Source organism: Gorilla gorilla, chromosome 10 (assembly GCF_029281585.2).
Source record: "Gorilla gorilla gorilla isolate KB3781 chromosome 10, NHGRI_mGorGor1-v2.1_pri, whole genome shotgun sequence".
Classification (NCBI taxonomy): Eukaryota; Metazoa; Chordata; class Mammalia; order Primates; family Hominidae; genus Gorilla; species Gorilla gorilla.
Window position 1 is genome coordinate 30,891,794 of NC_073234.2, and position 27,208 is coordinate 30,919,001.

Sequence of the window (27,208 nt, forward strand, 5' to 3'; positions counted from 1 at the left end):
ATTTGAGTCAAAAGTCATTTTCCTGGAATTTCCTATTTTTTTTAAAGTTTCCTTAATCTATCATTTATTTTTCTGTTCCTAAATATGTTCCTACGGCAAATAGGATCTTGTCATTACAAAAATTTTTTACTGCCTCTTCTCATGAAGGTTCTATTATGCATTTATCTGACTCAATGTCTTCTTTTGAAGGCTGTTGTAGTCACCAACTGATGATAATGACTTCAAATGAAGTAATAAGCAGCAGAGGATGGATGGACTGTGAAGCAATGTGAAATAATTCTTTCTTTAAGAAGATCTGAAAGCAAATGGATAAAGGAAAAATATTACCATGATTATTATTTTTTTAATTTTACTTTAAGTTCAGGGGTACATCAGAAAATATACCTTAAAAATTAGATGTATTTTAAATAAATGTTAAAGCACTTCTGGATGGTTAATACTACCACGAAGAACTTACAAGATATTTGATCCTGGTTATTTTTTAGCCCTTACCTCGTGATGAGAAAGCCAACAATTGTTAACTTTTCCTGATTATCTACTTCTATTTTGTACACATAATTTTGTTGGGTAGGAGTACATAAAGATACACAGTGTAGGCCCATCCCTAGTTTTATTGATTTGAATTCCGTATTTGAGTTTTGTTATTTGGAAGATTGTAAAAATACTGAACTCCTATTTATTATTCTTTAATGGTACCTTTAGTTTAGAGGTGTAATTGAACTTGACAAAAGGAGGGAACATTTAAAATACCTAATTTTTTTTTCATTAATCGACTTGTCTATACCCAGGGCCTTTCCAGGTGTCTATTCATGTATCTTCTCTTTTTTATATATGATTTAGAGAACTTTACTGAATATTTGATGGTGGATGAAGAAGCACATGAATTTGTTGCAGAACTGAAGGAACCTGGGAAATACAAGTTATCTGTGACAACCTTTAGTTCCTCAGGATCTTGTGAAACTCGAAAAAGTCAGTCAGCAAAATCACTCAGCTTTTATATCAGTAAGTAACAAAGAGATCATTTTACACTTACTGGGGAGCTAGAACAATGGAACTGGTGGGATTAATGATGCTCAGATGTCAATTATTCACAAACCTTAGGGATGATGAGAAGTCTTCAGGATCAGGAGAGGCTGAGATCCACAAGCTTTGGATAGCAGAGGAAATGGATGCTTGTTTAATAGTAGCAATCCTATCCAGGGGTTTAACTTGAGGATTTTTTTGACTATTGTGATAATTGAACATTTATTAAACTGACCTTTCACATTAGCCATAACAAAGCCTCCAAGGATGTGGACATACAGTTTGGGAAATACGACATTTGTTTGAGCCCATAATGAAATGATATTATAGGACTGTGAAAAATCTCATTAGAGTATTGAGCTTGGGAGGCTCAAAAGAAAGACAAAGATTCAAGTGTGGGTACACCCCGATGGTCTCCATAAAACTGGTGGAAAAAGTCATAGCTAGAGCAACCTGAAAGTCCCAGTGTCAAGTCCTAGGGTGGCCTCTACCATTCCATAAGGGTAACAGCACAGCAAAAGCTAGCCTCTGAAGGTTGCACAAACAGTGCCTGCCTCTATAACGTGTTTAGCTAAACTGACTATGTTTACTGGAAGTATAGAGGTCAAAAATCAGTAACCTACCCTATCAGGACTTATATGTGCCTCCGATCAGTAGAAAGAAAAACCAGAAGGCAAAGAATAAAAATTGCTTTCAGAAAAGGACAACCACCACATATCCTATTGCCATCTGGAAAGGCAAATACCACCTTTCGTTGAAGGACGGATGAGAGCAGAAGAGGAGCTCAGCTTATGTAGCAGCTTAAAAATGTTGAAAATATCCCATATAATATTTTTACTTAAAAGAAAAACCAAAAATGTCACCTCTGGCAAAAGAAAAGCCTTAAAGATTTATCAGATGCATAGAAAGGGTATTCCCAACTGCCTTGTGTGTCTTTCAAGTGTGAGAGACCTTGGACATGTGATTACTTAAGAAAGAGGACAAAGTCGAGTATTTCATTCTTCCCATAAGACTAAAAATGCCTCACTTACCAAATAGTTTCTTTCTGCACCAGTACAGATCCACCGCACATGTGAACAGCCTCCACGAAAACTCCACAATTCTGGTCTTTCTGACTTTTCTCTTCTCTGAATTCCTATTCTGTCTCATAGTAGACAGCACAAAACACATAACTTATTAGTGTGTGGTATTTTTCTAGATTTATTTTATGTACATCTTGCTTCTCATGTCAAGTTGTAAAATCCCAGGCTGGAGTTATATTGTTTGCATATTTATTCATTCTTTTGTACATTCAAGAAATATTTATGGAACCACTTATATCTTTCATGCACTCTGCTCTATTCTTAGAGTATCTAAAGTGACTAGTGCCATTGAGAATATGTCGGAATTGCTCAAAAATGCAATTACTTTAAAGAGATGCATCTTAATATTTATCTAGAAAAATATAGGCTCCTAGAAGTTTTGTTTTTTCTCTGTTGCTAAAAGAATGACTTTTTAAGGAGATTCTGTTCTGTGGTAATGAGCTATTCAGATGTACCATGTATACTTCTTTGGTTTAAAAAATGGATACTGCAGACATAAATACTTACACCTAACTGGGTAAATGAGCAAAAATTAGGGTGGCTTACGTCTGCTCAGCATAATGTAGTCACACACCAGCAAAAGTATATTTGCAGCCTGTTTTTCCTGACCAAACTGTTTCACATATTCTGGTGTTGAGCTGTTACATTACAATTTATTATATGTTTATGTCGTTGCATTATAATTTACATTTATGTAGCTTTGAATGCCTTCCCAGAGATGACAATTCAGGTAGGAATTTGCACTAGACTGCCAATAGCCTTATGAAGAAAACACTTTTATTACCCCCATTTTTCACATTAAAATACATACTGAATCGCAGAAATTTCAGTGACTTCCCCAAGTGTCAAAATTAAGATTATAACTCAGGAATATTTGACAACAAAACCCATTTTCATTTAGCCTGCAATGACCCATGTCCTTGGGTTGATTATCAAGTCAGTCATAAGGTAAAACTATTAAATAATTGAATTTGTTTTGCTTACTCCAACCTTCGCCCTCTGTGCCCCCACTACACTAGTACTCTTCAGAACAGTAGTAACACTTCACGTTTATGTAGTTCTCTAACATATATTATCTCATTTGATCCCAACAACAACCTTATGAGGTAAATTAATCAGATTTTCAAAAGCAATGACTCAAGAGACAGGAGGTCTGGGTTAGGTCACAAGCACTTACTAGCTCTATGACTTCAGGCAGCTTGTTTATATCTCTGGGCCTCAGTTTCCTCATCAGCAAATGTGTTAGTCCATATTTACACTACTATAAAGAACTACTTGAGACTGAGTAATTTACAAAGGAAAGAGGTTTAATTGACTCACAGTTCTGCATGGCCAGGGAGGTCTCAGGAAACTTACAATCATGGCAGAAGACGAAGGGGAAGCAAGCACCTTATTCAGAGGGTGGCAGGACAGAGAGATAGAGCAGGGGAAACTGCCACTTTTAAACCATCAGATCTCATGAGAACTCCCTCATTATCTTGAGAACAGCATAGGGGAAACCACCTCCATGATCCAGTTACCTCCCATCAGGTCCCTCCCTCGACAAGTGGGGATTACAATTCGAGATGATATTTGAGTGGGGACACAGAGCCAAACCATATCAGCAAAATAAAGCAGTGGGTCTCTAAAGTTCTCTTCAATTCTAAAATTCCATGATTTATCCATTTCACAGATGCAATGACTGAGATTCAGAGAGGTTAACTCATTTGTCCAAAGTTGCACCACTAATAATGACCAAACTGAGTCTTAGCGCAATTATCGTATCTCCAAATTTTTACTATTTCATAGTGCTCCAGGAAGTCTCGTGCAGGGTTGAGAGCATGGATTTTGGAATCAGACTTCCTGTGTGTGAATCCTAGCTCGACTTACTCTATCTCTACCTCAGTTTTCACATCTGAAAAGTGAGATTTAATAAAAGTACTTATTTCATTGGCTTGTTATAAAAGTTAAAGGGGCCAGGCACAGTGGCTCACACCTATAACCCCAGCACTTAGGGAGGCCAAGGTGGGCAGATCACCTGAGGTCAGGAGTTCAAGACTAGCCTGGCCGACATGGTGAAACCTTTTCTCTACTAAAAGTACAAATATTAGCCAGGCATAGTGGTGGGCACCTGTAATCCCAGCTACTCGGGAGGCTGAGGCAGGAGAATTGCTTGACCTCAGGAGGTGGAGGTTGCAGTGAGCCTAGATAAGGCTGCACTCCAGCCTGGGTGACAGAGTGAGACTCCATCTCAAAATAAATAAATAAATAAATAAATAAATAAATAAATAAATAAATAAATAAAATAAAGGAATGAAATACGTAACACATAAAAACTTAAAGAAGGTTATATGCTAAAAAACAGTTTACATGCTGAAAAGCAGTTTATATGTGAGCGTCCGTGTTTTAAGCTCAACCACTACTGTGATGTCCTATACATCTTCCCAAGAGAACTACGGTAGCATCCTTGTGTCTGTGGTGTCACTGACCTGCCAGGAACAAACGTATAAATATATAATGGGTTCCATATCTCTTTACTATAATTAATATCATTTTGTATTATCATTTCCCTTACACCATTTACACCAAACCTTAGTCTGTCCTCCCCAGTAGAGCCACTTGCTCCTTTTCCTCTCATGGGTCTCAGCTTAGGAATACAGCATCAAACTAAGGAGCTGAGAATGCATCCTAAGCAAATAAATGGAAGTTTCACATTTGCATTTCAGCAGGGAATTTCTGTAGATAATAATCACCTTACCATGTCTTGAGTCCTTACTAGGTGTCAGGCACTGTGTTAAGAACCACTTTAGGAACATAAGAGAACAAAGCTAAGGATGGGCACTTCTATGGAGACATTTTATGGTAAGGATCCTGTTCTGTTCCTCAAATTATCACCCAGGTTTTAGCCAGCTTCTTTAATTGAGCCAGCCTGTTGTGTGTTTCTTCTCTAATATAATCACAGCCTGCCTTTTCGTTCTCACTGTTGCCAAATTCAAATGTTTGCACAGGTTAGTAGTCGAGGCGGATTTGAATCTCAAAGTAATTATTCCTGGAGATCAAAGATCCTAGTAGCAAAGGAATAATAAACCCTGATGAAATGCCACACTGCCACGCTCACTCTTTGTTAAAAGAGAAGTTTTCTATGGTGAAGAATTTACCAGAATACTCTCACATGCACACGATGATTGAAGTGGTGCTTTTGTTTCTGCTGTTATTGCCGAGGCTGCTGTTGAGATCAAGGTGAGGTCAAGGAGTAGAGGGTTGCAGCTGGGCAGAGGACCTGAAGAGTTGCCAGTCCAACCGCCAATCTTTCTTTGAATCTCATTGTAAGGGCAAAAAGAAAACATGATTTTTTAAACCAGAATCTTTTATCTCAATCAGTGTAACGTGCAGCCTCCCCTGTGTTCCAATTTGAAATATGCAGGTCCTTCAGGAGAGTGGATTGAAGAACTGACCGAGAAGCCGCAGCACGTGAGTGTCCACGTTTTAAGCTCAACCACTGCCTTGATGTCCTGGACATCTTCCCAAGAGAACTACAACAGCACCATTGTGTCTGTGGTGTCGCTGACCTGCCAGAAACAAAAGGAGAGCCAGAGGCTTGAAAAGCAGTACTGCACTCAGGTAAAGGAGAGGAAATGAGGATGGGCTCGCCGGTCCCTCCTAAGCACAACCTTACAGGGCAATGCCAAGGAGGCAATTGCAGGAAGCCAGGCTGAGGTCTGCTGTGATGGGTGTGTTCTATGACTGTTCCCAAGAGCCAGAGGGGCCAGAAATGAGTGGCAATGGCTTTTTGATGGCACTGTCATCTCCCTTTCTCTTCAGAGGAGGGTCATGTTCTTTTTCATTCATTATTCAAGGGAATTTGCTGGGCATCTATGATGTGCCAGGTACTGATAGATGTTAGAAATTTTTAAACATCCTGCTCTTGCAGAGCTTTTAATCTAATGAGAACAATAGATAAGTGAACATATAATGACTGCACTATATGGAATAAGGCCTCAGCTTAAAATGAATGATGAGAGTCCAGAGGAGTTCACGGAAGAAGGAGCTGAGCGTGAGTAACATGGATGAAGGGGAAAGAGGATTTGGAAACTGGTTGGAAAAATCATCACAGAGCAGGAGACAACCAAGCAGAGGGTTGGAGGGTTTTTTGTTTGTTTGTTTGTTTTACTTTTTTCCATTCTTTTAATTTTCATTTTTACTGTAAAAGTAACGCATTCTTGCTGAAAAAAAAAACTTAAAAATGTAAAGAATATAAAGTAGGCTGGGTGTGGGGGCTCACACCTTTAATCCCAGCACTTTGGAAGGCCGAGGCGGGTGGATCACCTGAGGTCAGGAGTTCGAGACCAGCCTGGCCAACATGGTGAAAACTCATCTCTACTAAAAATACAAAAATTAGCCAGGCGTGGTGGCACGTGCCTGTAATCCCAGCTACTCAGGAAGCTGAGGTAGGAGAATCACTTGAACCCGGGAGGTGGGGGTTGCAGTGAGCCGAGATCGCACCACTGTACTCCAGCCTGGGCAACAGAGTGAGACTCCGTCTCAAAAAAAAAAGAAAAAAAAAAAGAATATAAAGTAAAAAACTACCCCCTCACCAGTCACAACTGAAAAGAGCTTTGAAGAATATATAGGAGACAGCTATGCACAGAGGAGAGTGAGGGGCAGGCAGAGATGGTGTGCAACTCAATAGTCCTGTGAGTGGCTAGCAGAAGGAATGCATATGCCAGACCAAACCCTAGTGAAACCGTGCAACTGGAGCCCAGAGTGGACCTTGCTCTCAAATGCCCTGAGAACCTGGGGCCCAGTCCTATATTTCTAAATTCTGGCCTTATGTTTTTACAAGGTCAAATGTGGTGGTTCTTGGTGTCTTACAAACACATTTTCTTCCCTAAAGGCAAAAGGAAAAAAATAATTATCAATTCGTGTGGAGTACGTTGGAAATGTAATGCACAGAAAAGATGTTTGCTGTATGAGAGCAATTTGGGATGTTTCCATTCCTCCCAGGAAAATTAAGCATTTAATGAAATTCAAACAATGATAAATTGTAAATTGATAAGATGAATTCAGGATTCGTGTTCTTTGGAGCACTAGAAAGCCGTAGAATGCTTGAGAATGAGGCGCCCCTCGAGTTGAATTAAATTAAGGAATAAATATGCTAAACCGATTAACTAGTAATCACAGTTCATTGTGTAACTTATTAGCTTCCTTTCCTGAGCATACCCAAGATGACTGACTCATTACATTGACAGAAAAACGTGTTTTCCCCTACAGACCTTGACCTAGAACTCAACTGCTTCAAGGTACATTTCTCCCCTTGCCCTACTTAATGTACACATTATATATCTTTCACATAAGAATACAAAGGCTAAAGGTAGAGATAGATATTGTAAATTATCAATGAGCCAGAAAAGACTAGTCCAAATGTACTTTTACAATATCTTCTCAAAATGCAAATAGGAAAACAGAACATGAAATGTCCTATTCAGGATTATAAGCAAGAAGACCAATATTTAAAGGTGAGTGCAGGAAAGAGACCACCATGCTAGGCATCATCTCAGTTACCACAAGACATTTTTGAGATTTGTATAATATCATATCACTATAGTCCATTATGCCACTAAATAAATGTGTAGAAAAGCACCAATGGAAAGAAGATTACATAAAGTGGAAATAAGACCATCTCAGGCTCAAAGGAACCTACACTATCATCTAGTTCAACCCTATTATTTAAGAGTCCATCATATACAGGTGCAGTGGCTCATGCCTGTAATCCCAGCACTTTGGGAAGCTAAGGTGGGCAGATCACTTGAGCTCAGAAGTTTGAGACCAGCCTGGGTAACATAGTGAAACTCTGTCTCCACAAAAAAAAAAAAAAAAAAAAAAAAAAAAAAAAAAAAAAATTGCCTATCATATACTTACTTCGATTAGCTATGCTGTCTAGTACATTTTTCTCCTTATTCCTTTAGCTGAAGAGGAATAGAACTGGTATCCAGTTGGAGGGACACTGGACTCAACTAAATTCTCAGGAATGAAGATTAAGACAGTCAGGAAAAATATTGGGATGCTAAATGAGTGGAAATTAAGGGGGAGCAGAGTGTGGAAGTATTTTGTAAAAAATAAAACACAGTACTTAACATGCAGAATGCAGAGGCATTCCACTTTTCCTCCCCCAACACACACTCAAGGAGGTCCAGGAGAAATAAAAAGGCATGGAGAAACGTAGAAGTGTAAATATAGGTTAGCAGCTCAGTAAATATTCAGAAATTGGGGAGGATGGAAATTAGTGTTTTTAATTTATTACCAAGTCAGGTAATCTGTAATCCAATTACCCCTTTGTCATTTTTTAAGTAATATGATGTATATGCCCATAGCTACTTCTTATTTTAAAAAGTATAATATCCCTAGGATAAATTTATTATAATGGCATATTTTTGTTTGTTTGTTTGTTTATGAGATGGAGTCTAACTCTGCTGCCAGGCTGGAGCATGGAGTGCAAAGTCATGATCTCGGCTCACTGCAACTTCCGCCTCCTGGGTTCAAGCGATTCTCCTGTCCCAGCCTCCCAATTAGCTGGGACTACAGGTGCACACCACCACACCCAGCTAATTTTTGTATTTTTAGTTGAGACGGGGTTTCACCATGCTGACCAGGATGATCTCGATCTCTTGACCTCATGATCTGCCCACCTCGGCCTTCCAAAGTGGTGGGATTACAGGCGTGAGCCACTGTGGCCGGTATAATGGCATATTTAAACAGCTATGATTCCAGGTAGTCATTTGAATAGTTAGAATCAACTCCTAAAATATTATCAAAAGAAAGGAACCTTAACATCACCATGAAACAATCTATACTCCTTATGCCCTTTATTATTCTAAACATTCTAAATAGGCAACATGGGTGATTAATGAGCTAGGTCAGCATTTACACTTATAGTCAGATGTCTACAATGTGTTAAGTTTAAATGGAGCAATTTTTTTTTTTTTGGTTTTTGGGGGGTTTATTGAGATGGAGTCTTGCTCTGTCACCCAGGCTGGAGTGCAGTGGCGTAATCTCGGCTCACTGCAACCTCCACCTCCCAGTTTCAAGCCATTCTGTTGCCTCAGCTTCCCAAGGAGCTGGGACTACAGAACTGAGCCACCACGCCTCACTAATTTTTGTATTTTTAGTAGAGACGGGTTTTCATCATGTTGGCCAGGCTGGTCTCAAACTCCCAACCTCAGGTGATCTGCCCACCTCGGCCTCCCAAAGTGCTTGGATTACAGGCGTGAGCCACTGTGCCCGGCCTGGAGCAATGTTGATAATATAACACATTATATGGTTTAATAGCATATTATTTATGTATATATGTTAGAAGAAGGTCTAGAAGAAGGCATATCAAAATGTCAGGATTTGTGGGAGGAGGAGAACAAACAAGACTTCCAATTTACTTCATTTGTTCTTTTATTGGGTGAGCAATTTTTACAATAAGCATATATGTTTTATCATATAAAGTGTATTTCAAATAAATAAAATAATATTGCTTAGTTGTGGATAATATGCATCTTCTTATCATAGTTTATCTCTTTAGAAAATTCTCTATCAGGCCGGGCACGGCGGTTCACGCCTGTAATCCCAGCACTTTGGGAGGCCAAGGCAGGAGAGGCACTTGAGGCCAGGAGTTTGAGACCAGCCTGACCAACATAATGAAACCCTGTCTCTACTAGAAACACAAAAATAAGCTGAGCACGATGGTGCACACCTGTAATTCCAGCTACTTGGGTAGCTGAAGCACAAGAAGCACTTGAACCCAGGAGGCAGAGGTTGCAGTGAGCCAAGATCGTGCCACTGCACTCCAGGTTGGGCAACACAGTGACAGAGCAAGACTATGTCTCAAAAAGAAAGAAAAGAGAAGAAAGAAAGAAAGAGAGAGAGAGGAAGGAAGGAGAAAGAGAGAGAAAGAAAGAAAGAAAGAAAGAGAGAGAGAGAGGAAGGGAGGAAGGAGAAAGAGAAAGAAAAAGAAAGAAAGAAAGAAAGAAAAAAGAAAGAAAGAAAGAAAAAAAGAGAAAGAAGGAGGGAGGGAGAGAGGGAGGGGGAAGGAAGGAAGGAGGGAGGGAGGGAGGGAAGAAAGGAAGGAAGGAAGGGAAACTCTCTATCAGATGAAGAGATATAGTTGACTAAATCTGCCTATACGGCTTCCAGCAGAATTAAAAATCTAAAACTTGTGCAAGAAACCCTGATATGAAAGAGTATAAATATGAAAGAAAGAATGAAAATCCCAATTTATTAATTCAAGATAATCTTATTTTGTTCAAGTCAGTGGAAAATAAATTTTGGTATATGGCTTCTTTTACTTACATGTAGAGCAAGTTGTACCAATTCAGATTACATAATTTCTACTGTGTATAATCAGTTTCCAGTGTGAAAAGGTTTAAAATCCATATCATATCACCAGTTCTGTATGAATTCTTAAAATCTTAATGGGACTCTAAAAAACACCTTACAGCATAGATAAGCTGTAAACAACATTGTTCTCCATTGATTCATGTTCCTCCTTGGAGTAATTCCACAATTTTATGTATCCGAGAGGCCAAAAAGTTAATAAGATGAATAAAGGTTAATATTTATTGATACTCTGGTTTAAACATTCTCAAACTCTATGAGGTATATAATTTTATTACCTATATTTTAGCAATGAAGTAACCAAGGTAAGAATTTTAAATAAATTATAAAGCATAAATAAACCCCCATGCTAATAATGAGTAGAGTCAGGATTTGATTCCAGGTAGTCTGAAAAAAGAACGTGTGTTCTTGCCACCAAGAAATACTGTCTTAAATATTAGAGACACTGAAGGTCAAAGCAGCACCTTAACCTTTTAGTTGAATTATCAATTCTTGTGCGTGCCAACATTCAAATTTAATAAATGCATTTTATTCATCTATACGTTCTCACTATTTTTCCCTATATGGTATTTGTTATGTATCCAAATTTTTTTTAAAAAGAGCAGGGCCAAGTGTGGTGGCTCATGCCTATAATCCTAGCACTTTAGAAGGCCCAGGCAGGTGGATCACCTGAGGTCAGGAGTCCAGAGACCAGCCTGGCCAACATGGCGAAACCTCATCTCTACTAAAAATACAAAAATTAGCTGGGCGTGGTGGTGCACAACTGTAATCCCAGCTACTCAGGAGCCTGAGGCAGGAGAAATGCTTGAACCCGGGAGGTGGAGGTTGCAGTGAGCCCAGACCACGCCACTTCACTCCAGCCTGGGCGACAGAGTAAGACTCTGTCTCAAAAAAAAAAAAAAAAGAAAAAAGAAAGAAAGAAAGAACAGTAAAGAAGGTCTCATGTAAATGAGAAATGTTCTCCACAATATTATTTTAGGGGCTACAACAGCCTGGCAGGGTGCTTACCAGGATATCTCCATGCTTAGCACAGTGACCTGCCCATAGTGTAGATTAAAGGTCCCAACACTAGGCTTCCAGTCCCAACACTGCATCTAAATATACGACCTTGGCCATTCTCTGGCTTTACTTTATTTATTAAATGAGCACTTTGGACTAGGTAATCTCTAAGGTCATTTCCATTTATTTATTTATTTATTTATTTTATTTTTTATTTTTGTTTTTTTGAGAGCTTGTCTCACTCTGTTGCCCAGGCTGGAGTGCAGTGGCACAAACTCGGCTCACTGCACCTCTGCCTCCTGGGTTCAAGCAATTCTCCTACCTCAGTCTCCTGAGTAGCTGAGATTACAGGCACCTGCCACCAGGCCTGGCTAATTTTCTTTGTATTTTAGTAGAGACAGGGTTTCACTATGTTCGTCGGGCTGGTCTTGAACTCCTGACTTCAAATGATCTGCCTGCCTTGGCCTCCCAAAGTGCTGGGATTACACGCGTGAGCCACTGTTCCCGGTGGTCATTTTCATTTCTATAATTAGATATTATATGCTTCTAAGTGACAAGAGACTAAAGACATTTCTGTACTGATCTTTGTATGTAATCAGCTGATACTACAATTTAGAATGTCAAACTATCCTCATGGTATTGCTGATTTGATTATGGTTAGAGGCTGATGTGTCTCGAGTGTGCATAGTTATAATTGACACTGATGGGTATAAAGCAGTTCACAGGGCTTAGAATAGACAAAATTTGAATCTTCTAGGTTCCCTTCAATGTTCACATAAACTATAAATCATCCTAATTTTGGAATCTGACAGCTTCAGTAAAGACTTCTGGATTTTAAAGTCATCTGTGATTCCAAAAGAGTCTCTGAATATTATACCAGCCTCTGTGTAACATTCTGAAATCCCAGCTCTAAATAAATCTTATTGGGTGTTTGGTTTAAAGGTGAACTCAAGCAAACCTATTATTGAAAATCTGGTTCCTGGTGCCCAGTACCAGGTTGTAATATACCTAAGGAAAGGACCTTTGATTGGACCACCTTCAGATCCTGTGACATTTGCTATTGGTAAGTTGCTAGCCACAAGAAGAATGACTGACCTATATATTAGGGTATTGACGGAGGGGTGCAATGTGCAAGCTCAAATCATTATCATCGTATTTGGAAGGTCTATATTAGTTCATCCAATATGCTACCTTCAGAGTAATAAATAACAAGAATTGTATACTTGGAAAGCATTCTTAATATTTATTACTTGGGGAAAAAATCAGAGGCAAACATACTTACTTTAGTTTTCAGTGATTATACAACAAGAGTAAAGCTGTGTGCCGTGGCACACACCTACAGTTCCAGCTACTTGGGAGGCTGAGGTGGGAGGACTGCTTGAGCCCGGAAGTTGTTTGTTTTGTTTTGTTTGTCTGTTTTTGTTTTTGTTTTTGTTTTTTTTTTTGGAGACAGAGTCTCGCTCTGTCACCCACGTTGGAATGCAGTGGTGCAGTCTCAGTTCCCTGCAACTTCTGCCTCCCAGGTTCAAGCAATTCTCCTGCCTCAGCCTCCTGAGCAGCTGGGACTACAGGTACATGCCACCATGCCTGGCTAATTTTTTGTATTTTTAGTAGAGACGGGGTTTCACCGTGTTAGCCAGGATGGTCTCAATCTGACCTCGTGATCTGCCCACCTTGGCTTCCCAAAGTGCTGGGATTACAGGCATGAGCCACCACACCCAGCCAAGCCCAGAAGTTTTAATCTAGCCTTGGTAACATAGCAAGACCCTGTCTCAAAAAAAAAAAAAAGAAAGAAAGAAAGAAAAGAAGAAAGAAAGAACGAACGAAAGAGAGAGAGAGAAAGAGAGAAAGGAGAAAAAGTGAGAAAGAAAGAAGAGAGTGAGAAAGAGAAAAAAAGAAAAAGAGAGAGAAAGGAAAGAAAGAAAGAAAGAAAGAAAGAAAGAAAGAAAGAAAGAAAGAAAGAAAGAAAGAAAAGAAAAGAAAGATGAAAGGAGGAAGGGAGGGAAGGAGGAAGGGGGAGGGCAGGGGGAGGGAGGAAGGAAGGGGAGGAAGCAAGAAAGGGAGGAAGGGAGGAAGGAAGGAAGGAAGGGAGGGAGGGAGGTAGGTAGATATTGTATCAGAAGAGTGAAAACTCGGGTCATTAAGTAGAAGTTTGAGGCCATTGCTAAGACATTCCTTCTTAACTTTCTTTTTCTACCCCCTGCCCTCTTCTTTTTAGTTCCCACAGGAATAAAGGATTTAATGCTCTATCCTTTGGGTCCTACGGCCGTGGTTCTGAGCTGGACCAGACCTTATTTAGGCGTGTTCAGAAAATACGTGGTTGAAATGTTTTATTTCAACCCTGCTACAATGACATCAGAGTGGACCACCTACTATGAAATAGCAGCGACTGTTTCCTTAACCGCATCCGTGGTAATCTTCCCTTAACCAACTGTCAGTCTTTCCTATGGGAACAGGCAAACCTTTATGTACCAAATGTGTCTTTAAAAAATGTTCTATAAATTTGATTATTTTGTAAATACACATAGTGTGTTAGTTCATTTTCACGCTGGTGATAAAGAAATAGCCAAGACTGAGCAATTTACAAAAGAAAGAAGTTTAATTGGACTTACAGTTCCACGTGGCTGGGGAAGCCTCACAATCATGACAGAAGGCAAGGAGGAGCAAGTCATGTCTTATACAGATGGCAGCAAGCAAAGAGAGCTTGTGCAGGAAAACTCCCTCTTATAATAGCCATCAGATCTCATGAGACTTATTCACTATCACAAGAACGGCATGGGAGAGACCTGCCCCCAGGATTCAGTTACTTCCCACAGGGTCCCTCACACAACACTTGGGAATTCAAGATGAGATTTGGGTGAGAACACAACCAAACCATATTATTCTGTCCCTTGCCCCTCCCAAATCTCATGTCCTCACGTTTCAAAACCAATCATACCTTCCCAACAGTCCCAAAAAGTCTTAACTAACTAACTCGAAAGTGCACAGTCAAAAGTTTCATCTGAGACAAGGCAAGTCCCTTCTGCCTATGAGTCTGTAAAATCAAAAGCAAGTTAGTTACTTCCTAGATACACTCGGGGTACAGGCATTGATACAGCTGTTCCAAATGGGAAACATTGACCAAAATAAAGAGGCTACAGGCCCCAAGCAACTCCAAAATCCACTGGGACAGTCAAATCTCAAAGCTCCAAAATGATATCCTTTGACTCCATGTCTCACATCCAGGTCATGCTGATGCAAGAGGTGGGTTCCCATGGTCTTAGGCAGTTCTACTCCTGTGGCTTTGCAGCATATATCCCCCCTCCTGGCTGCATTCACAGGCTGGCATTGAGTGTCTGCAGCTTTTCCAGGTGCACAGTGCAAGCTTTCAGTGGATCTACCATTCTGGGGTCTGGAGGATGGTGACCCTCTTCTCACAGCTCCACTAGGCAGTACCCCAGTAGGGACTCTGCGTGTGGTCTCCAGCCCCACATTTCCCTTTTACATTGCCCTAGCAGAGGGCATGAGGTCCCTACCCTGCTGCAGCAAACTTTTGCCTGGGCATCCAAGTGTTTCCATACCTTTTCTGAAATCTAGGTGGAGGTTCCCAAACCTCAGTTCTTGACTCCTGTGCACCCACAGTCTCAACACCACGTGGAAGCTGCCAAGCCTTGGGGCTTGCACCCTCTGAAGCCACCACCTGATCTCTACGTTGGCCCCTTTCACCCACAGCTGCAGCAGCTGGGATGCAGGGCACCAAGTCTCTGGGCTGTACACAGCACAGGGACCCTGGGCCTGGGCCACAAAACCACATTTTCCTCCCAGGCCTCCAGGCCTGTGATGGGAGGGGCTTCCATGAAGAACTCTGACTTGACCTGGAGACATTTTCCCCATTGTCTTGGGGATTAACATTCAACTCCTCATTACTTATTCAAATTTCTGCAGCCAACTTGAATTTCTCCTCAGAAAATGGGATTTTCTTTTCTATCACATTGTCAAGCTGCAAATTTTCCAAATTTTTATGCTGTTTCCCTTTTAAAACTGAATGCCTTTAACAGCACCAAGTCACCTCTTGAATGCTTTGCTGCTTAGAAATTTCTTCTGCCACGTACCCTAAATCATCTCTCTTAAGTTCAAATTCCAAAATCCCTAAGGGAGGCACAAAATGCTGCCAGTGTCTTTGCTAAAACGTAACAAGAATCACCTTTGCTCCAGTTCCCAACAAGTTCTTCATCCCCATCTGAGACCACCTCAGCCTAGATTTCATTGTCCATATCATTATCAGCATTTTGGTCAAAGCCATTCAACAAGTCTCTAGGGAATTCCAAACTTTCCCACATTTTACTGTCTTCTGAGCCCTCCAAACCGTTCCAGCCTCTGCCTGTTACCCAGTTCCAAAGTTGCTTCCACAGTTTTGGGTATCTTCTCAGCAGCACTCCACTCTAGGTACCAATTTACTGTATTCATTCGTTTCCATGCTGCTGACAAAGACATACCCAAGACTGGGCAATTTACATAAGAAGGAGGTTTAATTGGGCTTACAGTTCCATGTGGCTGGGGAAGCCCCACAATCATGGCGGAAGGCAAAGACGAGCAAGTCATGTCTTACATGGATGGCACCAAGCAAGAGAGCTTGTGCAGGAAAACTCCCCCTTACAATAGCCATCAGATTTCATGAGATTTACTCACTATCATCAGAGCAGCACGGGAAAGACCTGCCCCCATGATTCAGTTACCTCCCACTGGGCCCCTCCCACAACACATGGGAATTCAAGATGAGATTTGGGTGGGGACACAGCCAAACCATATCACATAGGTATGGCTATTTTCAAGTTTTTTTCATTGTTTTTGCTTTTAGGTTTTGGGATTCTCTTTTGTTTTGAGAGGGAGAGAAAGAAATAATTGTGTGAAGCTAGCTGTCAGCTCTAATTGAATGTATTTGTTAATCAACATTTTTTCCTAAGCACAGAATAGAGCAATCAAGTGCTTACTGCTTCTCCTGGATCCTGGGGAGGAACACAAAGAGATTTCCCTTTGGCATTCCATAGTTAGTTGACACTGCCTAATTTTAATGACGACTTTTCACGGCATCTACAGATCAATTAAATACATCTAATGTCAGGCTTTTAGAGGATATTTTTTAAGAAAACAGGTAAAAATTGCTCTTTCTGAAATTGAGATAATTTTGAAAAGTGTGGGTTACCCATGGGCTATTCACAAAGTACACAATTACCCTCTACCCAGTTGAAGACTCTGAAGGACTACTGTTCGTGGTTTACACTGAAAAAACACTGAGTTGTGAGAGGTTACTTGTCTTAGAAATAGGGAGAAATGTATGTACAGTCACCTATAAATAAGCACTGTTTCACTTGTGTAATATTAGGAAATTGCAAAATCAAAGAAATATTGGAAATCTTTGGCTCTATATCTTTAAATCACTTTTAAAAATTTATATTTTTGTATTTTACTTTATGTCTCATCTCATTCTAGAAAGAATATTTTATTATAGTAAATTTAGGAAACACAAAAAGACAATATAAAGGAAAATTAAAATTACTTATTAATTTTTTATGAAAGCAACTCCACTCCAAAAATAGTACTTTCTCCCACAGTCTTTTGTCTCCTCGCTTGCTTTTCTCATTCAGAGAATAGCTAATCTGCTGCCAGCATGGTACTACAACTTCCGGGTTACCATGGTGACGTGGGGAGATCCAGAATTGAGCTGCTGTGATAGCTCTACCATCAGCTTCATAACAGGTGAGGCGTGTGTGGGGAATGGTTCCACAAGGAGAGGGCATTATTGTGAGGAGTTACCAAGGTTCCAAATCTCTAGAAAGTGCCAGTCATTCACCCAGCACTGGGTGAACATCAATTTCATGGAAGATAATATTGATTCTGATCATTCATTATTTTGTTCAGTTGATAATCTTTAAAAATCAAAATACCATTTTTATTTTGTGTTACCACCATTGACTTATTTTTATTCTGAGGCACTGACCTTGATTAATGTACTCTCCGGCTGGGATTGATTAGAATAGAAATACGGCAGGCACAGCCATCAGCTTCACACTGCACAGTCAATTGATTTTACCCATATGATGATTATATTTGTTAGAGTGCCTCCATTTTCTTATTAATTAAGCCATTTTTAAAGTCATAGGCTGACTGTAGTAGGGTCCATTGTGGAAATTAAAAAATAGGGTTTAGAGACAGATAGATCTGGATTTGAATAGACCCTCCGCATACCACCTTGAGCACGTTAACTTTTCTAAATATGTTTTTTTAATGTGGAAAATGGGGATGATAATAGTATCAGTTATCTGTTATTATTTATTACAACTTCATTATTATATAAGCTACTTTGCAAAATACACGACACAAAGTTTAAGCACTTAAAAAACAATTAGTCTTAGATCCTCGGAAACCTTAAATTATGTAGTTGCATCATCAGTAGTCAGAGATAGCAATGAAAAGGGGAAATTCATCGAAGAAACACTAACCCTTGTTGTTTGAACTAAGACGTTTCAAGAACCTTTTATCGAATGACAAGGTTGTAATTAGAGTTGTCCTGAGAAAACAGAGGAGAAAAATACCGCTCAGAGGAATAATTTTGGCAAATAGTTTACTCAGTGGACATCTAGTTTACTCTGTTGAAATGTATCAGTAAAAAAAAAAAAGTGGAAAGAAATCAATCATTTGTGAATTCTTACACAAATAACTTACATAAGCATGTCTCTTTTCTTTACTAGCCAATATCCAGAGCACTTTTTGTTCCAGATTTTAACAGTAATATTAGAGCAGAAAAGTGAAAGAATACCCAAAAAGGAGAAAATAGCAGTTACTTGGCAAGCGCTGTTAGTCTTTTGCCTATAATGATAATCACATATTTAATTATAAGTAAACTTCACTGTATCAATAATTCTTATAATTTAACTATATTGATGTAAACTTTCTGAGAATGCTCTTTCCTTCTCACCAGGACAGTTGTCTGGAAAAATCTCAGATGTAACATCTCAACCTGGGACTGCTCATTTCTAGCTGTCAAACTTTGAATTATCTTAATGATTCTGGGCTTCTATTTTCTCACCGGTAGAACCCCCTAAAATGTCAGCTAAATAGGCACTAAAGCCTACTTAGAGACAACTGATTAGTAGAGCAAAACTTAATATATTGAACACCACCCTGACAGTCTTTGCACTGACTTTTAAGGGGGAACAAAAGAAATGAAATATTAATAGGATTTGGCTTCCTGGCTCAAGTGGTTTAAGGTATGCCTTTCAAGATGGAAAACTGACTAGGATCGGGCATAGTTTATAACAGTTTAAATGGACATAGCAAGTGTGGATCAATAAACTATGGTTAAGAGACAAGCTACTTACCTGGTAAGCAGTCTGTTGTCACCAATGTATTGATGTTGATGATTTTCTATCTTTTCCTGGGTCAAATAAATAAGTGATGCTGAACCAGCAGTCTACAGGTATTGTCTCAGCATATTGACAGAGATGGTCTCAATTCTCACATCTATAAAATGGGTATAATAATAATAAATAAATAATAATAAATACTTCACAGTATGTGTGAAAATTAAATCATGTAATGTAAGTCACTATTATAATAGATTATTATCATTTTTATACTTATTTTCTAAACCAATTGAAAATTCTAGTAGGTTTTTTTTTAACCTTCTTTTTTTTTTTTTTACTTTTACTTTAAGTTCTGGGATACATGTACAGAACATGCAATTTGTTACATAGGTATACATGTGCCATGGTGGTTTGCTGCACCTATCAACCTGTCATCTAGGTTTTAAGCCCCGCATACATTAGGTATTTGTCCTAATGCTCTCCCTCCCCTTGCCCCCACCCCCGACAGGCCCCATGTGATGCTAATACTTACAACAAACATTCATAACTAGGTATGCTTTCAAAAATAATCATTCACTGAAGAATTTGTAATATATAAAGTAAAAACGCATGTGCGTGTGATTTTTTTTACCTTCTTATTTAAAGCAAATAAGAATCTCATGCTTAACTTTCCTATGCTTTGAATTTTCCAAATTGTGTGGTGTAAAAGAAAATAGGAACAAAATATTTGAATTAGGTGTGATTTATTAGGAACTCAAGTCTACCATCTTTGCTAGGCAATTCAGTTGGCTAGCCCTCAATCATAGTAATTATGTGGAGGGGCCAATTATTAATAAACAAATAGTGACATCTTGTGGCCTTCCAGCAATATACTAGGTTTTAAAGCAACAACATGGAAATAAAAATCTGACGTGTGAGAGGAAAGATATATACTTCTGGGTTTGCAATTTTAAAGATGTTTCTTTTCCTCACTAAAATTAGGACATAAGAAAATACCCTTTGAAGAAATATATGCATAGGTTCTTGTATATGATGAAATATGTTTGAATATATTAGGAGGCTATAAGGAAGCCAAGGTTATTTTCCTTTAGTAGAATATTCTGAAATATGATGTAGATTTGTGTTACTTGTTAGATGCATTGATGATCTTTCAAGATTTTATTGCTAAGCATACTATATAAGTGCTACTCATATTTCACATGAAACAGAAATGCATTTTTACTTTATATATTACAAATTCTTCAGTGAATAATTTTGAAAGCATAGCTAGTTATGAATGTTTGTTGTAAGTATTAGCATCATATTAGGGGAAATTATTCTTTATAGAAAATTTCCATAGATTTTAATTGACATTGTGCTGTATCTCAGAATGGAACACCGACTGTCTTCAAACCAACATACACCTGGAATTTAAATTCAACTGTGTATTTGTTTTTAAAAATAATCAGAGTTAGCAGTTACTTTAAAAAGGTAATTAAAATGTTTTCAGAGCCTATATAGTATAAAGCTTGTGATGAATTCTCTTCCCTAGTTGGCAAATTTTTTATTTTATTTATTTATTTTTTTTGGCTGGGCGTGGAAGCTCACGCCTGTAATCCCAGCACTTTGGGAAGCCACGATGGGCAGATTGCTTGAGCCCAGGAGTTCAAGACAAGTCTAGGCAATATAGAAAGACTCTGTCTCTACAAAAAATATAAAAATTAGCTGGATATGAAGACCTGTACCTGTAGTCCTAGCTACTTGGTAGGCGGAGGCAGGAGGGATGATTGAGCCTGGGAGGTCGAGGCTGCAGTGAGCTGAGATTGCGCCACTGCACTCCAGCTTGCATGACAGATTGAGATCCTGCTCAAAAGTAAAAATAAAATAAAATAAAATAAAAGTATTTTTTTTTTTTTGAGGCAGGGTCTCACTCTCTCACCCAGGCTGGAATGCAGTGGCAGGCTCATGGCTCACTGCAGCCTGGACCTCCTGGGCTCAAATAGTCCTCCCACATCAGCCTCCCTAGTAGGTGGGACAACAGGGTGTGCCACCATGCCCAGCTGAATCTTCTAATTTTTTTGTAGAGATGGGGTTTTGCTATGTTGCACAGGCTGGTCTTGAACTCCTGGACTCAAGCGATCCACCCACCTCAGCTTCCCGAAATGCAGGGATTACAGGCATTCCCTGCTTAAATTTTTAAAAATTTAAATGCATAAGATGATAAAGTAGCAAGCTCAGTGTTAGAATTTAGCTTTGTGGCTAAATAAAAAAAAAAAACTTGTTCTTCCCTTCTTTCTTTCTCTCACTACTCACTCAGCAACATTTATTAAGAGCCTGTTTTCTGCAAAGCACTGGGCTAGACACTGTCAAAAATAATGTCTTGTTATTTTATGCAAATAACGTTTGTCTTCTATCCTGCCTGTAGTACTATGATCTTCTATCTTTCTACCCTTGTATCCTACTGTTCTTTATTCCCATAAACATCTTTGCTGCAAGTAAATGAAAGAGACTTAGTTTACAGGACTCTAAGTTTTTTAATCCTACTTGGATAATAACTCCACTGATACCTATTAATATTAATTGGTTGATGTAACAAAAATATACCCAAACAAGTGAACTTTTTAGGAATTTTGTAATGGTGACATTTATCTAAAAGACTTTGATATCCTCAGGTACAGATGGGTCTGGGGGTCTTGTATCTTAGATATACAAGATGTGGGATCCCATTAAACAAGTGCCCATCCTGTATCACCATCCTTCACTGTTATTGAGAGGTCCTGAAGTTACCAGGACTATCGTGTGCTGTGAATTCTAATTTGCTAAGTTGACTCTATATGGGATTTCATGCTCTACTGATAAGTACTTTATTTATCCATCTATTATACTAAATTGTGCCTCGTTTCTCCCTTGTAGCCCCAGTGGCTCCGGAAATCACTTCTGTGGAATATTTCAACAGTCTGTTATATATCAGTTGGACATACGGGGATGATACAACGGACTTGTCCCATTCTAGAATGCTTCACTGGATGGTGGTTGCAGAAGGAAAAAAGAAAATTAAAAAGAGTGTATGTTTCTTTGAATGCCAGTATTGTGTGTCTGTAAATTTAGTTTTATGAACTATTGAAAACCACTAAGCAATCATTTATTGACACGTCAAATGTTTGCATGCCAGTTGTCTGTTTTAGGCTCTGGAGATAAGACAGTGAACAAAAATTAAATTCTTCCTTTCATAGAGCTTACCATTTAATCTTTAACAGTGAGATGTAAGAACTCCAACTATTGATTTCATTTATATTTAGAATTATGATTTGAACTTTTTCTTCAGGATGCCAAACATTTTCAAGAAAACTACAATTAACGTATTTCCAATTTTTTCCCATATATCACCAGCACCTAAAGATTTGGGGACTTTGGGACTACTGATTTCTTTTCTCCAAAATACGCTTTTGGATGTTTATTGATAAGGGTACAGACTAAACTACTGTAATAAAGAAACAAACAAAAAGAGAGTGGCTCAAACAAAATAGAAGTTTATACCTCTCCCATGATAGCACAGGACTAACCAGGCACTTCTGCTTTAAGGGGTCATCCAGGGAGGCAAATTCTGTTTTGTTGTTCCATCTGCCACTATGCATAGTCCTTGTCTCTAGAGAGGAAGCTTTATCACCATTACATGCATGTTCCAGCCTGCAGGAAGGGGAAAAGAAAAGGGATGATGTGGAAGCCCGGCACTTACAGGATGTGAACTGAACTGTAAGTTGTCCATGTGACTTCTACTTACAATCCACTGATCAGAGCTGGGTCACATCATCCCCTCTAGCTGTAGGAGAGGATGGGAAATAACAATGGCTGTTAGGTAGGAAGCCACACGTCTACAGATATGGGTAGGTTTCTTTTGAACATCTTAGAATGTACATATCAGTAGCAAGTCAGTAATTGTCTTTTCTAAAACCTGTTATGAATATGTGAGAAAATGTCAGAATGAGACTCATTCCAAATAAGGGAATTCATTGCAAAATTGTTCTGATGTATATAATGCATTATTAAGGCTACCTCACATTGGGCCCAGCTGAGGAATTTATGAAATTTTCAGAAGATATAACGTATCTATAATATAATCAATTGCAAACTGCAGCATAGAACAGAGAGGGAATGTGTCTGCTATAGTCCTTTAGTTGTTTGGGGTGGTGCACTGATTCATTCACTAAAAGTTTAAACCCTTGACTTTGATGATCTTGCAGGTAACACGCAATGTCATGACTGCAATTCTCAGCTTGCCTCCAGGCGACATCTATAACCTCTCAGTAACTGCTTGTACTGAAAGAGGAAGTAATACCTCCATGCTCCGACTTGTCAAGCTAGGTAAGAAGAGTACACAGAGATGGGTGTGAAATAATCACTAATGTTTGCATCGTTTGATTCAGCAAGAGCTCCTCAATTCAATGAAATAATAACAGAAAAATGGCTAATTTTTTATGAGTAGAAAATAGACATTTGTACTAGCAAAAGGGTATGTTCAACTTGGTACAAGTTTCTGTGAGTGGGATGTATACTGTTCTGGGAAACAGTGGTGTTCGCTGTTCTTTGTAAGGTTAAAGAAACCAGGTAGTCATAGGATTTTGGAGATGGAAGCACATTAGAGATTATCTAATGCAGTGTTCACAACCCTATAAGACAACATTCTATTTTCATATTAATATTATGTAATGCTCTCTTTAATATCTTAAATAGTAATGGATTTAAAAATCTACATACTGATTTTTTAAATTTTATATAGTTTCCCAAATCTAGAATAAAATCAAGACAAAAAGAAACTAATTTATAATAAAATAATATGGATTCCCTACATATATGGTCAGACACAACTACTCTAAAAGACATAATGAAATTACCTGATGCCTAGATATAATTAAAATGAATAAGTTGGGGTTTATAAGAAATAAAAAGGTCATTAGTCCTTCATATAAGAAGTTTAAAAATAAGCAAAGAAATGAACAAGTTAATATAAATTAATAACAACTAAACAAGCATAGATACAGGTAGATACTAGATTAAAAACTAGAGTTAAAATAAGTACTAAAAGATGAGATATATTTTCATATAATGAGAGAAAGATGGAAATAATTTTAATTAAAGTAGGGACAACACACCAAAAGTTTATAAATGGCAGCATAGAAGCAAACTGGCTTCACTCCCCTCTACCCAACAGAAAACCAAAAGCTAATATACACTCTGAGATTTTCACCAGCAACAACCCAGAACTCAAATACGAGGATGCGACCGATTCCAGAGCCATAGAGAAGTGAAAATACTCTGGGCAGATGGTAGGAGAACCAGGCTTCCACATTCGTGATGCCTCCCCCGCGATTCTGCCTGGCAACGAGTGTGCAGAAAATCTTCTGCCAACTCATGTTTCTACACTGGAAAAAGTGAGGTTGAGGTAGTCAACTAGTTTCCCCACTATCTTGGGCTCCCTGGCAGGAAATCTGTCCTTGCCTTAACCCACAGGAAGCATCGTGACTGCCTGAAGGGAGAAATAGCTTGAGGATAGGCAGAAACAAAGAGGTGAGGTAGAACTACCATTCCCAGTCCTAGCAACTCTGCTCGTAACTTGGCCAAAGGAGACACCAAATCAGAGTGGCTGTTCAGCAGCACCATACTGTAGGAGGTACATTTCACAGGTCCCTTGGGCATGAGCCCCCCAGCCAACTTTGACACACTGCCAGGATAATTCCTTTAAGACCTTTCCTTTTCAGGACAGGCAGAGCCGAGGCAAATCTGGACTTAAGGTGCCACCTAGAGCTGAAATGTAGGCGGTGATCTAGTGGTAAATATTTGCTAAGCAAACATAGCCAATAAAAGACAAAACAAGGCAAGGCAGACAAAGGAAAGTGGACTAAATAGTTAATTATTTAATGCAAAGACATAGTTCTATGCCCATAAGAAACAACATCAAACAGGGAACTGTGACCCGCCCACCACCGCCCCCCTCCACCGCTACCCAGGAAAAGGACAAAACAAAAATCCAATGACTGACCCTAACAAGATGGTGATTTGTGAGCTCTCTGAACAAGAATTCAAAATACAGTTTAAGGAAAATCAGTGATGTCCAGGAAAACACAGAAAAGCAATTCAGAAATTTATCAGAGAAATTTTTAAATCAAACAAAATCTTGGTACTGGAAAATACGTTTCCTGAACTGAAAAACTCATCACAGCAGAATGGACAAAGGAGTGGAATGATTCAGGGAGCTCAAAGCCTATTTGAAAATACACCATTGGAGGAGAAAAAAGAAAAATAAGACTGAAAGTAAGTGAAGTCTGACTATAAGATATTTTTTAAAAAAAGGCTGGGCACGGTGGCTCACATCTGTAATCCCAGCACTTTGGGAGGCCAAGGCAGGCAGATCACGAGGTCAGGAGATCGAGACCATCCTGGCTAACATGGTGAAACCCTGTCTCTACTAAAAATACCAAAAAAAAAAATTAGCCAGCATGGTGGCGGGTGCCTGTAGTCCCAGCTACTCGGGAGGCTGAGCCAGGAGAATGGTGTGAACTTGGGAGGCGGAGCTTGCAGTGAGCCGAGATCGCACCACTGCACATCAGCCTGGGTGACAGAGCGAGAATCTGTCAAAAAAAAAAAAGGTATTAAAAAAAACCTTAAAAGATCAAACATAAGAATTATTAGTATTCAAGGGGGAGCTGAATAAGGAAGTTTACTGAAAGAAATAATAATAGAAAACATTCCAAAACTTGAGACAGATACAAATAGCCAGGTTCATGAGGGTCTGAGAATACCAAACAGATACTACTCAAATAAGATCACCCCAAAGCATATAATACTCAGACTCTCAAAGGTCAAGGACAAAGAGAAGATCCTGAAAGCATCAAGAGAAAAGGAGCAAATAACAGGTAAACAAGCTGCAATTCACCTGGCAACAAACTGTACAGGCCATGAGGAAGAACATTTTTACAGTGCTCAAATTAAAAAAACTGCCATCCAAGAATAATGCATCCAGCAAAATTGTCCTTCAAATATGAAGGAAAGATAAAGTATTTCTCAGAAAAACAAAAGATGAAAGAATTCACCACTACCAGACCTGTCATACAAGAAATGCAAGAGAGTTCTTCAATCTGAGAGAAAAAGACACATGCAAAAAGAAAACTTTTCAAGGTATTAGACCTTTGGGAAAATTAAATGCATGGACCAACCCAGGATATTCTGTTACTGTGATTGTGGTGTACAATCCATCCATCACTCTGGTATAAAGCCCAAAAGACAAATCTTTTAAAAACAATAATAGCTACAGCAACCTGTTAAGAGATAGGTAATGTAAAGCATGTAAATTGAGGCAACAAAGTCAAAATTGGGCAGTGGAGAGAAATAGTTAGATTAGGTGTGGTAGTTTTGCTTTTGTTTCTATTCTTTTGCTCATGGTCTAAGATAAGTTGTCATCTCTCTAAAGTAACTTGTTATGGCCAGGCACAGTGGCTCATGCCTGTAATCCAGCACTTTGGGAGGTCAAGGTTGGTGAATCGCTTGAGCCCAGGAATTCAAGACCTCATCTCTACTAAAAAAAAAAAAAAAAGAAAAAAAGAAAAGCTGGGTATGGTGACACATGCCAGTGGTCCCAGCTACTTGGGAGGCTGAGGCAGGAGGATCACTTTAGCCCAGGAGATTGAGGCTGCAGTGAGCTGTGAGCTGTGATTGTAACACTGCACTCCAGCCTGCATGACAGAGCAAGACCCCCATCTTAAAAATAAGCAAATAAATAAATAAACTTGTTATAAGATTTTTTATAAGCCTCGTGGTAACCACAGCACAAAATCATATAATCAGTTCATTAAAAATAAAAAGCAACAAATTAATACATAACACTTAATAATCACTTAACCACAAAAGATGAAAGGAAGAGAGGATTCTCAAAACAATCTGAAAATAGGCAACAAAATGGCAGTAGTAAATCCGTACTTAGCAATAATAACACTGGATGTATATGGTCTCAATTCTCAATTAAAAGTCACAGTGTGGCTGAATGGATAAAGAAATAAGACCCAACTATATGCTGCCTTTAAGAAACCCACTTCATCTGTAAAGACACACAGAGACTGAAAGTGAAGGGGTGGAAAAAGATATTCCATGCAACTGGAAAACAAACAAGCAAAAAAGCAGACGTAGCTATGCTTATATTAGATAAAATGGACCACAAATCTAGAATTGTAAAAACAGACAAAGAGGGTTACTATATAATGATAAAGGGATCAGTTTAGCAAGAGGATATAACAATTATAAATATCTATGCACCCAACACTGGAGCTCCTAAGTAAATAAAGTAAACCTTAATAGATCTAAAGGAACAGATAGACTTAATTACAATGATAGGAGGGGACTTCAACACCCCACTCTCAGTAACGTATAGATCAT

At 38.9% G+C, this 27,208-nt stretch overlaps 1 protein-coding gene and 1 long non-coding RNA gene across 3 annotated transcripts in view; one reads left to right on the forward strand and one right to left on the reverse strand.

Moving 5' to 3' along the window:
• PTPRO (protein tyrosine phosphatase receptor type O) overlaps nt 1–27,208 on the forward strand; it is a 259,115-nt gene that overhangs the window by 166,064 nt on the left and 65,843 nt on the right. For both annotated transcript variants that reach the window (XM_019038426.4, XM_019038427.4), the window contains exons 6-12: nt 841–1,002; nt 5,509–5,705; nt 12,405–12,525; nt 13,681–13,874; nt 17,087–17,198; nt 21,698–21,849; nt 23,026–23,146. In XM_019038426.4, the coding sequence (XP_018893971.3) occupies nt 841–1,002; nt 5,509–5,705; nt 12,405–12,525; nt 13,681–13,874; nt 17,087–17,198; nt 21,698–21,849; nt 23,026–23,146 (1,059 nt within the window). The remainder of the gene's footprint in view (nt 1–840; nt 1,003–5,508; nt 5,706–12,404; nt 12,526–13,680; nt 13,875–17,086; nt 17,199–21,697; nt 21,850–23,025; nt 23,147–27,208) is intronic.
• The window catches only part of LOC134756552 (uncharacterized), a 50,146-nt gene continuing 41,758 nt past the window's right edge, over nt 18,821–27,208 (reverse strand). The window contains exons 3-4 of the long non-coding RNA XR_010129304.1: nt 22,322–22,471; nt 18,821–18,962 (exon numbers count right to left, since the gene is read on the reverse strand). This is a non-coding gene — a long non-coding RNA (uncharacterized lncRNA). The remainder of the gene's footprint in view (nt 18,963–22,321; nt 22,472–27,208) is intronic.